The sequence below is a fragment of the Capsicum annuum genome, chromosome 8, assembly GCF_002878395.1.
Source record: "Capsicum annuum cultivar UCD-10X-F1 chromosome 8, UCD10Xv1.1, whole genome shotgun sequence".
NCBI classification, from domain to species: Eukaryota; Viridiplantae; Streptophyta; class Magnoliopsida; order Solanales; family Solanaceae; genus Capsicum; species Capsicum annuum.
In genome coordinates, this window is record NC_061118.1 from 162,156,863 (window position 1) to 162,172,456 (window position 15,594).

Genomic DNA, 15,594 nt, shown 5'->3' on the forward strand with positions numbered 1-15,594 from the left:
AACCTTAATTTGAGATGAGATATCTTTCTCATTCTGGATCATAACATAATATGAGGAGCCAACACTTTCTTTATCTTCTTTGCGTTGCTTGATGTGAACCACAGTATGCGCCTTTGATTTTAGCACCTCATTGTATGAAACTACCAGTTCCGTCTGTCACTTCATTCTAGAAGGAATCAAACTTTGGAAATCCTTATATATTTTAAGTGAAGAGTGCATCATCGTGCTTTGACAACTCCTCTTACGCTTGTTGCTTTTCTTCTTATTTAGAGCTCCCAACCTTTCAAACACAGAAGTTCTTGTAGTTGACCCTCAAATTTGGTCAAATACAGAGGGTTTTTTATTAGCAGCAGTGGATTCTTCTTCCACGGTGATATAATTACTGACTACCCTTCTTATGGAGATGCGAATTAGAGGTGGCTGCGTGTATCCTAGCCCTTCACGTGCCTGCCTGGTTGTACCCTCCGATGGAAGTTTTCCTAACCTTGATGGACCATTAGGATTGTATCCATCCTTTACAAATAGCTTATATGCATTTGGGTCAAACCCTTCTCGTACGCTTCGTAGGGAGTGTCATATCTTGTGGCAGATTTTGAGCCATAGACTCTTCAAGAAGTCTTAAGGATGGATTTATTGCATTAATCTTATAGATAGGTAAATTTAGCCCCTTTAGCACATTATCTTGAGAATTCGATGGATGATCTTTCTCTTTCCTTACCTTTGGTACATAGCGAAAAATGAGAGTTGCCTTTTTTTCCGTAGAAGCGACACTTTCTTTATTTGAAGTGGAGAGAGGCTTCTTTGTGGTGACTTTTTCGACAGACACCGTGACCTTCTTAGATGCAAGATCATCACACTTGGTCTTGGTGAAATCTTCAACCCTTTTCTCATCCACAACATGCTTCTCGACAAAATATGACTCAGCTTCAGTGAATGGCTTATCATCGGCAACTATCTTTCTTTCCACTCCGCCTTCAAAGTACTTCAAGCATTGATAGTAAGAGGACGAGATAATTTTGTTTCTATGTACCCAAGGCCTACCAAGCAATATATTGTATGAAGTTTTGGCATCGGTCACATGCATCAATGGGTTTGATTGAAATCATCCATATGAATCCCCAACTTGATACATCCTATGGACCTCTGTCCCCCTTGGTTGAAGCCTTGGATCATCATACGGCTTTCGTCCAGTTCGCTAGTAGCGATGCCAAGTTCCTTCATCGTGTGGATAGGTAGGATGTTGACTCCAGATCCCTCATCTATCAAAATTCTATTGATCTTTTTTCCTAGAATTTGACCCACCATGTATAAGGGACGGTTATGTAGGGCTTCACCAAGCAGAAAATTATTATTTGTGAATGTGATTTTTGTATCACACATATGTGCCTCTTCACTAAGAGTTTCAACAAGCTTTTCGGAAGGTGAAGGAACCTCCATGGGTAAATTCTCACCCTTTGCCCCCTCTTTTGCGGTATTAAAACAAGATACCTCAAGGTTGACTTGGGGCAGTCTTTACATGAAACCAACTCGATAAGAATTCCTCTAAAGTCACCGGATGCCGAAGGTTTGGGGGGTGAAGCTCTATGGCGGTCGTCCTTTTTAGAAGTTTAACCAGCTTTTGTTTCCTTGGTTTCTTCACCATTCTCTTTTTAGTTGGCTGCTTGGATGACTCTTTTTCCAGACTCATCTTTTTGTGTCTGCGCCTGGTCACCAGAGTCTAACCTTCATTATTACCTTCGTCAACTGAAGACCTGTCAGGCTCTAATATTTTTTTATTATGCTCTTCGACACATATTTGGATTGGATCGAGCGAGCCAAACGTGATGGATATTTGATGAGAATTGGTCATCTCATCGTCGAAGAAGATCTTCTTCTTTTTTTCCAGTTGTATGACTTTATCTTTAAAGAAAAAACACTTTTCCAGAGGGTGGCTTATGAGCCTATGATATTTGTAATAATTAAGGTCATTGTTCCTCCCAGCTTTGTTGGGACGCTTCATCTCTAGGAGTTCAATGAGCTTATGCTAAAGGAGTTTATCAAAAATCTCAGCAACATCAGAATCGAGGAAGGGATATTTTTTTCTTGCATCTCCTTCAAAGTTTTCTGATTTGGACATGCTCTAGAAGTCGTCTTCACGCTTTGCTTCTTGATCACATTTGTGGTGACCTTCACAGGAGACACATCAACATTCATGGACTCCTTGTTATCATTTTTGGGGACAAACTTACCCCATCTTTTGGATTCCTTCTTATCCTTTCCCCTTCGAGGGTCATGGATAAGCGCTAATCCCTTTCCAGCAGAAGACATGCTCAACTCCATATCGTGAGCATGGGTAGATAGCTCTTCAAAGGATTTAGGCTTAATGCCTTGGAAGATGTAGAGAAGTTCCTAGTGCATTTCTTGGACGCATATCTCTATTACAGAAGCTTTGCTGAGCTTATCTTTGCAGTTTAGGCTAGCATTTCTCCATCGATTGATGAAGTCAATAACTGGTTCATCCTTTCTTTGTTGAGTATTTGTGAGCTCTACCATGCTCACTGTATGCCTTGTACTATGAAAGCGATTTAGGAACTCGTGCTTCAATTGCTCCCAACTATCGATGGAATTAGGCTCAAGGTCCGTATACCAGTCAAAGGCATTTCCCTTTAGGGAACGAATAAACAGATTGACAAGATAGTTACCGTAAGTTTCAGCATTGTTACATGTCTCAACAAAATGTGCGACATGCTATTTTGGGTTTTCTTTGCCCTTAAATTGTTGAAATTTGGGGGGTTGATAGCTGGCAGGCATTTTGAGGCTATCTATCCTTGCAGTGTAGGGCTTTGCATATGTAAGGAAAGACTTGAAGACAACATCATACTTGTCTTTGAGGGTCCCTTCAATAAATTCCCTCAATTGCCCAATTGGGATCATTCCCTCAGAAGAAAGTTGCACCTCTTTAATCGGTGGTGTTTGTCTCACGGGATTTTCTGTCTCATGAACCTCTGGAGATTTTCCATGCGCATGGCTAGACTCTCCGTCTATCAGAACTTCCACCCTATCTACTATCTTATCAATTCGAGCATCTTGATTCTGAATATATTTGGTTAGGCCATCAATTGCCTTTGCCAGATTCGCAAGCTGTTTCTCCATAGACAAGGCATAAGTTACCATCTCTTACATAATTACTGGAGATGTTGGAGAGTAGCATGGATTATCGCATAAGTTGATCTTTGCAGTGTTCAACTTATGCGGTGTAGCCGGAGATGATGAGTTGTTTGAACAACCATCGCTCTTCGCACTAGAGTATTTGGAACAGGAATGCTCAAGTAGAGCTAGAGTCTTCTTAAGTGATTCTGCGGCACTGTTTCCTCCTCCCGAAGTATTTGTATTGGACTTCGTTCCTTTTGGGGTTGAAGATCTAACAATTGGAGTTGGTGCGGACAACACTAGATGTGTTTATTGTCCTAGTCTTGCTCCTTGTAACAACTCCTAAGCTCCCGAAAGTAACACCAAGAATACTTTCTACTTCAGCAGAGAACTTTGAGTCAGCAGCCTTGGAAGTAGTTGATTGAGAGTTGACCTTTTTGGAAGTCATTTCAGTGTTATTGGACTTTGCAGTTGAAAAAGTTGAGATGAGAGGTAAAGATTGTCCCACTGGACGTGCCAGAATTTGTTGGACAATAAAATTCTCGAGGCCAAAAAATAAATAATTCGAGACAAGAAAAAAATATATTGCAACAATCAATTTATTGATTCAAATGCGAGTGTTACAATCACTATGAATCATCTGATTCGCCTTTTCAAATATAAATTCAAGGGCTTGAAGCTCGATCTTGAATTTGAACTTGATTTGTTGATTTGAGGGATTTGATCTTGACTTGTGCCTGAATTCAAGAACTTTTGAGTTTGTTCTTGAATATTGGATCTTGAATCTTGATGAACTTGATTTAAATGCTTGAGCTTTTTAGAGAAATTGCAGCGTTTGATCCACGAATTTTCTCTTGCTACTTGTTAGAGATCCGGGGGGGAGGGCTTTTTCTGAATTATGAGGCCCCTATTTATAGTTGTCGGAAAGGGAGAGTCATGACGAATATGGATTTCCTTTGACCAATCAGATTTAAGTGATGTAGCGCCTTTTATGGGCTTTTATTTCATGGGCCAACTGCATTAGTTTGATATGTGGCACGGTCTTATTGGCTCCTTCACTTGACTTAGCATGCCATATCATTTGACATGTGATGCTTATTTGGGCCTCTAGAATATGAAAATATCTTGGGCTCACTAAAGTGGGCTCATCATTTGTAACCCAAATTAATGAACTAACCCAATAAATATTGGGCCTTATTTAAATGCATACCTATTTAGACTTAAATAATTAATTCAATTATACTAATCCGTAATATTTATTTGGGACTAATATATTTTGAATTTAATATAATTTGAATTTTATACGAATTTAAATTTAATAAAATTGTATCGCCCACAAAAACATTTTTCCTTTTTCTTTCTCTTAAATTATTTTTTTGGGCAATCTTCAAACTTTTAGCTACGTGTGCACGTATTTAAAAGTAGATATGGAACCTTGACAAATGACCGACTAAAAGAATTTACATTGAAATCAGACCGAAATAGCTTTCAAAACAGTGACTTGTTTTGGCACAATATTTATGATTAATACTCCATCTGTTTGATAATAAATGAATTGTTGGATTTTGACATACATATTAAGGAAAAAATATTAAAGACATAAATTTAACACAACTTTTCATTTTTACCCCGAAAAAAAAAAGTTGACCTTGTAATACCTTTTCAAAAGTTAATTGGTTGTCAAATCATAAGGGCAAATTTGAAAAAAAATTCAATGATTCACTTATTTTGAAACACCAATAAAAACCTCAATAATTTATTTATTTCGAAACGGAGGGAGTATTAATTTTAATTGTACATCAATATTATATACTACTTTACTTTAGTAACTTTTTTCCCTACAACAACTTGTACTAATGACAGAAGAACGTCATTCTCACTCGTCTGACGTTGTACTTCTCTTTTTCTTGGGAATATAGTTTCTTCTTCTTTTTCTCCGTTTGTGGAAGTTTTGAGTTTAATTCTCCAATGAATGCTCTATTGAAATTTCATTTTAGAGGTAGTTCAATCTTTTATTCTTCTGTTGTAAAGATGATCACGCATCTGTCCTTTTATGAAATAGGCGTCCATACCATAATGGGTTGTGGCGCAGAGGATGAGATTGTTCCGTCCTTAATCAGAGGCCGAGGTTTGATCCTGAACATAAAGAAAATTCTGTTGGGAGCACTACCACAAATGGGGCTCTATCTGGCACGAATCCAATTTAATTTGACTTTAATGTGGGTATCGAACACCGGACGAGAAAAAAAAAAAAATAGGCGTCCACGACTTTTATTTGGTTAACGTATAATGAATCTGGTCAACTACCCTCAAACACAATTACACACATTTTATAGTTAACGTAGAAGAATAGCTATCAAAACCAATTACTCCCGCCTTTTACGTGCCTTAATTACTATTTAAATGGTCAGAAATATTTTCATTAATATTTTAAATATATTATTAACTGATCTAATTTTATTTTTTAGAAAGAGTTATAGCATTGAATGAGGTGTATTAATTGTGTTGGCATTAATTAGTAATGGTAGTACTGTCTCTGTTTTATTTTAGTTGATTTTCTTTTTATAAATGTTTGTTTCAAGTTAATTGTCCTTTTTACAAAATCAAGAGAATATTATTATATTTTTACAATACTACCCCTGTCACTAATGACTAAACAAAGTGTATAAACATAGATTTATATTTTCAAATCATAATTAATAAAGCTAATTTGATAAAATGAATCCCTAATAATTTTTTTCTTAATGAGTGTGCCAAGTTCATATGAGTCAACTAATATGAAATGGAAGAAGTATTAATTATACTACATTGCATACACTGAGATGCGTAATTTTTATGCACTACTTTTTTCATTCACTTTTACTTGCCACTAATTTTCTAATTGAATTTCTATTTTTACTTATCATTTCTGACATATAAAGAGAAAATAACTTCTTTTTTTTCTATTTTATCTTATCATTAGTATTTTTCTTCTTTAAATTAATTTTAAGACACAATGTAAACATCATTTAATAAAGATACTATGGTAAAATAGTAATGTTATTAATTATTTTTCTTAATGGATGCGTCAAGTCAAAATATGACAAATAATAATTAAAACGAAAGAAGAGATTGATTTAATGTATTAAAAACAAAATGCATTACATAATTTTCAAAATAAAATACTTATCTATAAAAATATCTTCCACGAAGTACGATGGAAAGGATTGTAGGAAACGCTTCATAAATTCTTTCATTACAACAACAACAACAAACCCAGTGTATTCCCACCTAGTGGGGTCTGGGGGGTAAGATGTACGCAGTCCATACCTCTACCTCTGAAGAAAATTCTTTCATTACTAATATTTTAATTTATCATGTATTAGTTGTTCACATATCATAATATGAAGTAGAATGTGAAATTAATGAATATATTTAAAAAGTATATTAAATAAGATATTAATAATATATATATATATATATTTCAACATATTCTCAAACAATTCGTGAATAGAATTAAAGAAGTTTATAATAATAATATATTTAATGTATTTTTACAAAATAAAATCTTAAAAAAGTAAACTATTTAAAATTTATACCATTACTTTAAACGAAATAAAATAACTATTTTCAAATAGACCGTGAATCTGGACAGTCGAAGAAGTTTATTTATAAAAAATAAAAAGTAAAAGGGGACGGAGCAAATCGCAAAATGAAAATGATGAGAAGACCAGCCAAGCAGGTCAGAAATTGACCAGCAGCAGCCAAAATTGGATATTGGAAATTGGTCAAAAGTGAAAAAATGGGATAACATGTTGAGTGATGTAACACAATCTGGATTGGTCCACTCCAGCATAGCATAACAGCCACACCCAACCGTTTGGTATATCATTCTGATAACAGCCACAAATTGTTGTTTGCATACACAAAATTAATGACAGACAAACATCATTGGACCATAGCTTCTCCCATAACTCTTACTCAGTTTTTTTTTTTTTTTTTTCATCCGGTATCCAATATCTACTTTAGAACTTCGATTAATTTGAATCACGCATTGTAGGGCTCATTAAAAAAGCAACATTCCCAACAAAATTTTCTCCATGTCCAAAACTCAAATTCGAGACCTCTGATTAAGGGTGCACCACAATCTATGTTGATACTCAGTTTCTTCTATTTACTTCTTCCATTTGGTTTTACTGTCCTTTTGCACAAAATATTGTAAAGAAACCCCCCACCCCCCAACCAACCAAATATTATTTCACTCTATTCCATTTTAATTGCTCTCTTAATCGATATTAAGTAAATTATTATTATATAATAAAATTTTAAGAAAAATATTTAAGAATATAAATTAAGCTTTTTACTGTTATCTTTTAAATTATTTCTAAACTATTTCTAAAAAATATAAAATACGTAAGACTCATTAAATGAAAGGATGAATATAAAAATAAATCTCAATAATTCTCTTGAACTTTGAAAAGCTTCACTTATTAGAATGATTATAAAAGAAGCTTCAAGAATTCACTTAATATGGACAAGAGGGAATATCGTTTTATTTTAAAAAAAATTATTGTATAACAATTATCACTTTAAGAATTTAAAATTAAAGTTAATACTTTATTTATAAATTTATTATTAACATTAACCAAGCATGTACGATAATTATTTTTTAAAAAAGAAATTTAATCTACCTTTGTTAAATAGGAGTAACTTAGTAAACTTTATCTTGTTTTAATTATTTTCCCAATAAATGTAAAAGAACCATATATTCTAACGAATTACATTCATGAGCTATACAACAAAAATAGCAAATTAAATTGCTATATTGTTGTAGTATATTACAACTACTGTTGATAGTTATTCCTAATTTGGATACATTATGGAGATCTATGCTTTATCTTGTTAAAAAATCATACGGTATGATTCATACCTATCAATGTGTATATGTATATATTATTGAAATAATTATCATTACACAACAGGATGAACCAAGGACCATCTCTATATGCATCTCAGATATCTTTTAAATTAATGACAGCAGATATGTTACTTATGTTATCAACGTGACACCCTGTTTTTCCTTTTAATAATATTAACTGTTGGTCTTTTTCTTAGAGCATTTTAATATAAGATATAATAGTTGCCAAGTATGTTGCATTTACCTTGCTCATCATGCAGCATTTATCAGCCAACGTTAGTTAGTGGCTCATGTTGGAATGGCAATGTGCATGCATTCCTCGAGAATTTTATTTATTTGAAGGAATGTGTTTTTTTGAACTTTGAACTCGATTTTCATTCAGAGTTTATTGAGGTGTACATCTTAATTAGGTTTATTGTTGTATTTTGAAGGGGATAAATCAAAGATACACGCATCATCTTGATTTTTTAAAATTGTAATTGTAATTTTCAGTTTTCACCAACATAAACATTTGTTTCTTACATATATTTTTTGTTGTGAAAAAAAAATAGTTTATTTATTAATTTATTTTTAAACAACGGGGACATATATAGTACTTCATTTATCCTCTATATTATTTACTTGACATACATTCTAAGAACAAAAATAATAGATGTAATTTACTATATTACCCTTTAAATATAATAAATTTAAGATAATTTTTCAGAAACAAATAACTTTTAGGCAAAAAATCATACGCCATAGCTCATGTTTGGCTAATTACAAGGTGTAACTACATTTTAAGCAGCTTGTAAATACATATATAAATACGCATGACATCAAATACATATAAATATGACCGCTGAATAGAGCTGAAAAAACAGTGCATTTATATAACTGAATACATATGAAATGTATAATACATATAACATAAGACATCAAAATATATTTTACGGAGCAAATATATTTGGCTCCACAAATTCATTAGGCAAAACTATTTACACATTTGCTATTAGTTTAAACATTATCTGCTAATTGTAAGTTGTAACTATTTCAAACTTAGCTTTGTTGTTTTTTCTAAATTTAATATTTTGAGAAATGTATTGACCAATGAATAATTTACTACTATTTGATACTAGCAAATATAAAATGTATGTAAATAAATACTTCCTCTATTTCAAAATAAATAAATTGTTGAACTAATTTTAAATACTGAAAATAAATAAATTATTCATTTTTTAAGAGACTTGATGAAAATTTCTTTTAGTTTTATCTTTTCATATAATGAGATTTTTAAGTACTTTATATTTTTCTTTTTTAATTCCTTCACTTTTTTTAAAAGAGTACTTTTAGAAAAATAACTTACAATTTATGTTCTAATTTTTTTTTTTCTTAATTTACTATACAGACAATTTTTTTTTTTAAACATGGAGGAATAGAGATGGACGGGTACATCGTACGTATTCCAGTTGGACGCAGCAATATATTCCTATTGGTCAGTGAAAATAGGAAAAGTCACCTTCAAGTTAGCGTAGCATTTATTTCCGCCAACCTACCATTTTCCTAGACCTTTCTCTAATCTTTCATTCAATTCAATATTTTACTTTAAATAACAAGTTGGATTTCCCCTTTTTTCTTCTCCCTTTCTATAAAAGGGGGAGAGAAACACCAAACCCCTCCATTAATCTCCCTTCAGATTTCAACTAACCGTTCAAAAACACAATCTTTTTTCTTTTTGCAACATTCATTCATGGCTTCCATCAACATTTCTTTCCCTTCAACATCTCTTTCTCGACCACAGTAAGTTATTATTACTTTTTATTTTTTCAAGAATCTTGTTTGCAATTGAATTGTTTAAAATTTTCAAGAATTGATTTTGGGAATTTGGGTTTAGATTTATGGGTTTTATAGTGTCCTGTTTTATGGGTGTGTTTGCACTTCTTGAAAAAAGAAGAGCTTTATGTAACTTGGATTTGTACAAGGTTATCATGTTTGTGGGAAATGGTTTATTGGAGTTGTTCTTGTTAAAGAGTCCCCTTTAGTTTTTCAAATTTACTGCTTTTCAAAACTCATTATGTGCCCTGGTGATGGATTATTTAGAATTGAGGGGTAGTAGTTGTAGTAGTTCCATGTACATGAACCAAGTTTTAATATTTTTTTTCCCTGCAAGAGAAGAGTTTATTATGTTTTTATGTCGTATGTTGTATGCGAATGAGGTGGCAAGAGTCCATGGTTGTGCGCGCTAGGAGTTTCGCTCTTGTATACATTGTATATTTGGTGTAATACAGGAAATACTACTTGTATCAATGATGGTTAGATTTTGGGAGGTTTAGCGCGTACTGGTATTATGAAATTTTGTACAGACATATGGAGGTGGTGTATACATATTAATTAGTTTTTAGTTGAGTTTGTTGATTCTGATCTGACTTTATTACGGATTTTGGATAGAACAGAGAGGATAATGAGCAATGAGCAGGTTAATGAATATGTGAATTCATTCATGTAGCATATTTAGTCATGTAAAAACTTGCAAAGATCTGTCAGTAGCATCAGCTTAGTTATAATCTTCAAATCTATAATGTGATTGGACATTCTACATTCTTTTGTCTAAATATTGATTTTTCACCTTTTCATTTCCTAAATATTTGTAGTATTATGAGTTCTCCCTGATCTGCTAACTTTTCTTGTAGAGCATTAAAGAACTTCAAGTTGTTCAATGGATTGCACTCCGGAGATCTATATACTGCTAATGGGGTCTCTTCAGAGTCATTCATACGGCATAATGCTAGAGCACACTTAGCCATCAAGAATGATTTTAAGATCAATTCTGCATTCTTATCTGGTGAAGGAGACGTTCGCTCTCAATCCAGGGGAGAAAGTTCTCTGTTTAGTAGCCTCTCTACTGGAACTGAGACTCAAACTGATGCTGTATCCTTTGGAACGTTAGCAGCAGACATTGTTCCTACAACAAGTGGCTTCCCTTTAGATGATGATGAATTCGATTTGGATCATCCCACTGAAGGTTTTTCATCTATTCCTGAGGCCATCGAAGACATTCGCCAAGGAAAGGTAGGTAGTCAACAAGAGTTTCTCTTATCTCTTATGTTGTGGAAAAATATTTTAAGTCAATCCTTATTGCAGATGGTGCTAGTTACAGATGATGAAGACAGAGAAAATGAAGGGGATTTAGTTATGGCTGCATCCAAAGCTACACCAGAAGCAATGGCTTTCTTCGTGAAGCATGGAACAGGTATAGTTTGCGTGAGCATGGTAGAGGAAGACTTGGAGAGGTTACAGCTTCCATTGATGGTAAACGATAAAAAGAATGAGGAGAAACTTTGTACAGCATTTACAGTCTCCGTGGTATGTTTAACTTGATTACTCACCTTTGCATCTCTTTTTGTAGGGGGGAATGGCAAACCAGTTCTCCTTTTAGAATATGAGAATTTAACATCTGCATGATACATTTAACTTGTGTATAGTTATTATGCTTAACTTGTGTATGCTAGCACAGCTGCTTGCCTTACCACGCCCCCAATTGGAGGGTTACTCCCGGCCAATGCTGGAAAACTGAGTTCTCCAGGGAATGTCTTAAGGATCTAGTGTATGCTATTCTTGCTATTGCATGGAATACGACTGCATTTATCTTCTGTGTTTTACTTCTACATTTGTTAAGGGCGAAAACATAAATGAACATACCTAAGGCTCGTTGTTGAAAGACGTTCTAACATTTAATCTTTTACTGGGTTTCTGTCCCAAAAGACTTCTTGAAGTTTATCTGTCCTATGTGATACCTCCTGCTGCTAGTTGTCCTTTCAGCATCCTAGTTTGGTGTCTTGTTAGTCGGATGCTTATGAAGCATTAATGGTAAAATAATCGCGCAGGATGCAAAACATGGAACGACTACAGGTGTATCTGCTCATGATAGAGCAACAACAGTATTGACACTTGCGTCCAAAGATTCAAAGCCTGAGGATTTCAATCGACCTGGACATATTTTTCCTCTGAAATACAGGCCAGGCGGGGTTTTAAAACGAGCTGGACATACTGAAGCTTCTGTGGATCTTGCTGTGTTAGCTGGCTTAGACCCTGTTGGAGTAATATGTGAGGTCGTGGATGAGGATGGTTCCATGGCTAGATTGCCTAGGCTTCGTCAATTTGCAAAGGAACATAACTTGAAGATCATATCAGTTGCTGACTTAATCAGGTGGTTAATAGATCTGCTTCTGATTTCTTTAAGAGTTGGTGTTGCTGAATAATTCTTTCGAGGTTTATTGTTTTGTCATTTTTTAACATGGTGATAAATACTTTTGATGGTTCTAAAGTGAGGCTTCCTTTTCTCTCCAGATCTGTTTTTCTTTTTAGCTTCGTCTTTTTAAAAAAAAAAATCTCTATTGCATACTAGGCAGTTAATTTGGTAGATTGTTGAAAAGTCCATGCTCCTTAACCCTCAACAGAAACCAAGAAATGTGTCAAAGTACTGATTTGATAGTCAGGGGCACCAAACTGTAATAGCTTCCTAGTTCTGATTTCCACATTCCCTTTTTGGCTAAACCACTTCTAAGTATGGGTTTTCCCCGCCAATATACATCTGACAGTTCCCATTTAAGTCAATGTGTCCTTATGTTATGTAAGCTTACTCATCCAGAAAACTATAAGCTTCGCTCCCATATCCAAGGAAGAAGATAGACTTAAGCTTGTGTCTTTGGGCATCATGGAATCAATGGTGATACGAATCTTTTCAGTTATTGAACAACCAAACTACCAGAGATTGGAGATGCAGCAGTCTCTTGAAACTAAGTGCATTCTTTTAGCGCTAGTCGACTTATTTCTACTACATTAGCTTTAGGTACATCATCTGACTAGAACTTCCTTTTTACAGATATAGGAGGAAAAGAGATCAGCTGGTAGAGCATGCTTCTGCTGCAAGAATACCTACTATGTGGGGCCCATTTACTGCCCATTGCTTCAAGTCAGTTATAGATGGAATTGAGCACATTGCTATGGTTAAGGTGAGAAACTTTGTGGATATTCTTGCATACATACCTTCACCAGTGATGTTAAGGTGAGAAATTTTGTGGATATTCTTGCATATGCGTTCCATCAGCGGAATTGAGCACGTTGCTAGTTGACGTTGTACTTATGTTTCAGTTTGTTGTGTTTCACTTATCACAAAAACTAGATGTATTATCTATTTGAAACACGAGGTTCCATCGTTTTCTTAAGTATCTTAGATCACTTGAAAGTTTGGCATCCTTGTATTGAATTTTATTAATGCAATCATTTCGTATTTGGTACTGATTTGGAATGAGTTTGTTGAATGATCAGGGAGATATAGGGGACGGACAAGATATCCTTGTCCGGGTACACTCGGAATGCCTCACAGGAGATATATTCCATTCAGCCAGATGCGACTGTGGAAGCCAGCTGGCACTTGCAATGCAACAGATTGAGGCTGCTGGCAAGGGGGTTTTGGTTTACCTCCGTGGTCATGAGGGTAGAGGAATTGGTTTGGGTCACAAACTTCGTGCTTATAATTTACAAGATGCTGGACGTGATACTGTTGAAGCCAATGAAGAGCTTGGTTTGCCCATTGATTCAAGAGAGTATGGGGTTGGTGCACAGGTACTCACACCCACTCACGTCTTGTACAAAAAATTCTACTGCATATATCATGCTGTGATTTTTGTGTAAATCTAGTTGTCTTAAAGGCTAAAGCAAAACTGAATTTGTATCCGTCTGCAGATGTTAAGGGATCTTGGTGTTCGAACAATGAAGCTGATGACAAACAATCCTGCAAAGTACAGCGGGCTCAAGGGTTATGGTTTGGCCATTTCTGGTAGAGTCCCCCTTTTGACTCCCATTACGAAAGATAACAAGAGATATCTGGAAACAAAACGCGCTAAAATGGGCCATATGTACGGCTTGAACCTTATTCGCCCGACAACCAACATCACCACAACGAATGGCAAACCAAATGTGGAGACTACTACTACTACTACTATATAGATTTCTTCATAACATCATAATGTTTCCTGTGGCGGAGGCAAAGTCAGAAATTTGATCAAGGGTGTTCAAGATGTCTTTGTTTAATAAGTGGGTTCAATGTTATCTTGTTCAACCTTGAGCCATTCTCCCATGACTTGTCTCAACATCTATTTCTATCAAATACAAATAATAGATTTTTTCTTTCTTTCTCTTGCGTTGATTTCATTAGTGAAAGTATGCCGGATTACTGCGTAAAGTGAACTGCTGATTAAACAAACACGTCTAGATTTATACTAAACGCAAATCACACAATTATTATCCATATTAACATATTTCTAATTAAGAAACTTGATAAATATTTAAGAATCTTAGGTAAATTAGCTTGTGAGTTGGATTCACATCTGCCAAAATAAAAATAAAACCCTTCATAACAAGTCTGTTTTTGCCCTTTGTGTTTATATGGAAACAATCAATTCAACCTAATGAGTAACAAATTAAAATGAAAACACATTCCCCTTAGCCTAACCATGGTTAAGCAATTAAAGTTCATACGACACATGTTTCGAATTAATTGGTTTGGTGCAAATAAAGAGTACTACTAGTAAGTTTTTTTCTTACCAACATGGTTTTGGTGTAGTGGTGAGACTACTTCACCCTCGAGTTGAAGCCCTGGGTGCTCTAATGTGGATACCGTGGTACCGGACACCGGATGAAAAATTTAAAAAACAAAAAAAATTTCCTTGCCTTATTGTTAAACTTTCGCTAAGTTTGGATGCAACCCCAAAACAAGCTTGTCAATAAGTTATGAGAGAATATTCTCATTAATGCCAACATATTTTTGGAGTAATTTGTGCAATAAATGTTGGTTATACAATGAATGTGCATAGTAGTCTGAAAAAAAGATGGCAAGTAACTGATTGCTCTCGGTCGGTAAGATTTTTACCAAGTAAAATAATTTACCATAAAAATTCAAGCTATGTACATTGATGATTATTTATACTAATTTTTCAAGTTACTACTTACCATAAGTTTCAAATATTTATCAAACCACGCGTAACATAAATAATTATGTTTAAATTAATTTCTTTTCTTTCTTCAATTTTAACCAACTTTATTTGGCGAAAAATTTCATATCAATCCAACAAAACTATTGGTAATAATCTATAGTCTTTCTCTATATATAATATATTAAAAATGTGAAGGCCTTACAAATGTTATTTGAACTTTTTGCCCTTCATTAAAAGTTTGTTTTAGACAAAATCGTCTTTTCACTATTTTCCTAATATTTAAGAGTTAAAAATTAATTAAATATATTTATGGTGAGACCTTTCCTTATTAGAAATCATTAGAATTTCACTATTTTTTTCTAATTTAAGATTTGAAAATTAATTAAATATATTTATGATAAAGCCTTTTCTTATTAGAAATCATCAAAATTAATGAACATTAATACTTTTTTCATTAGTATAAAAATTCTAAATTAACTAAATTTGATTTTAAGAAAATTTAAAAAATCTAAAAATAAATGCAAAACTGTTAGAATAAAAAAATTTAAAAAGTACCAGATTTTTACAAGTTTTAAGTACGTAATAAGTATGTAA

The 15,594-nt window shown here is 33.9% G+C and overlaps 1 protein-coding gene across 1 annotated transcript; it reads left to right on the forward strand.

Annotated features, from left to right (window-relative positions):
- The first annotated feature begins 9,576 nt into the window (after positions 1 to 9,576).
- Positions 9,577 to 14,198, forward strand: LOC107840068 (bifunctional riboflavin biosynthesis protein RIBA 1, chloroplastic). Its single transcript, XM_016683792.2, has 7 exons — positions 9,577 to 9,805; positions 10,696 to 11,074; positions 11,147 to 11,368; positions 11,890 to 12,212; positions 12,888 to 13,017; positions 13,334 to 13,630; positions 13,751 to 14,198. The coding sequence occupies exons 1-7, from the start codon at positions 9,756 to 9,758 to the stop codon at positions 14,012 to 14,014; spliced, it is 1,665 nt and encodes a 554-aa protein (XP_016539278.2). The 5' UTR covers positions 9,577 to 9,755; the 3' UTR covers positions 14,015 to 14,198.
- The last annotated feature ends 1,396 nt before the right edge of the window (positions 14,199 to 15,594 follow it).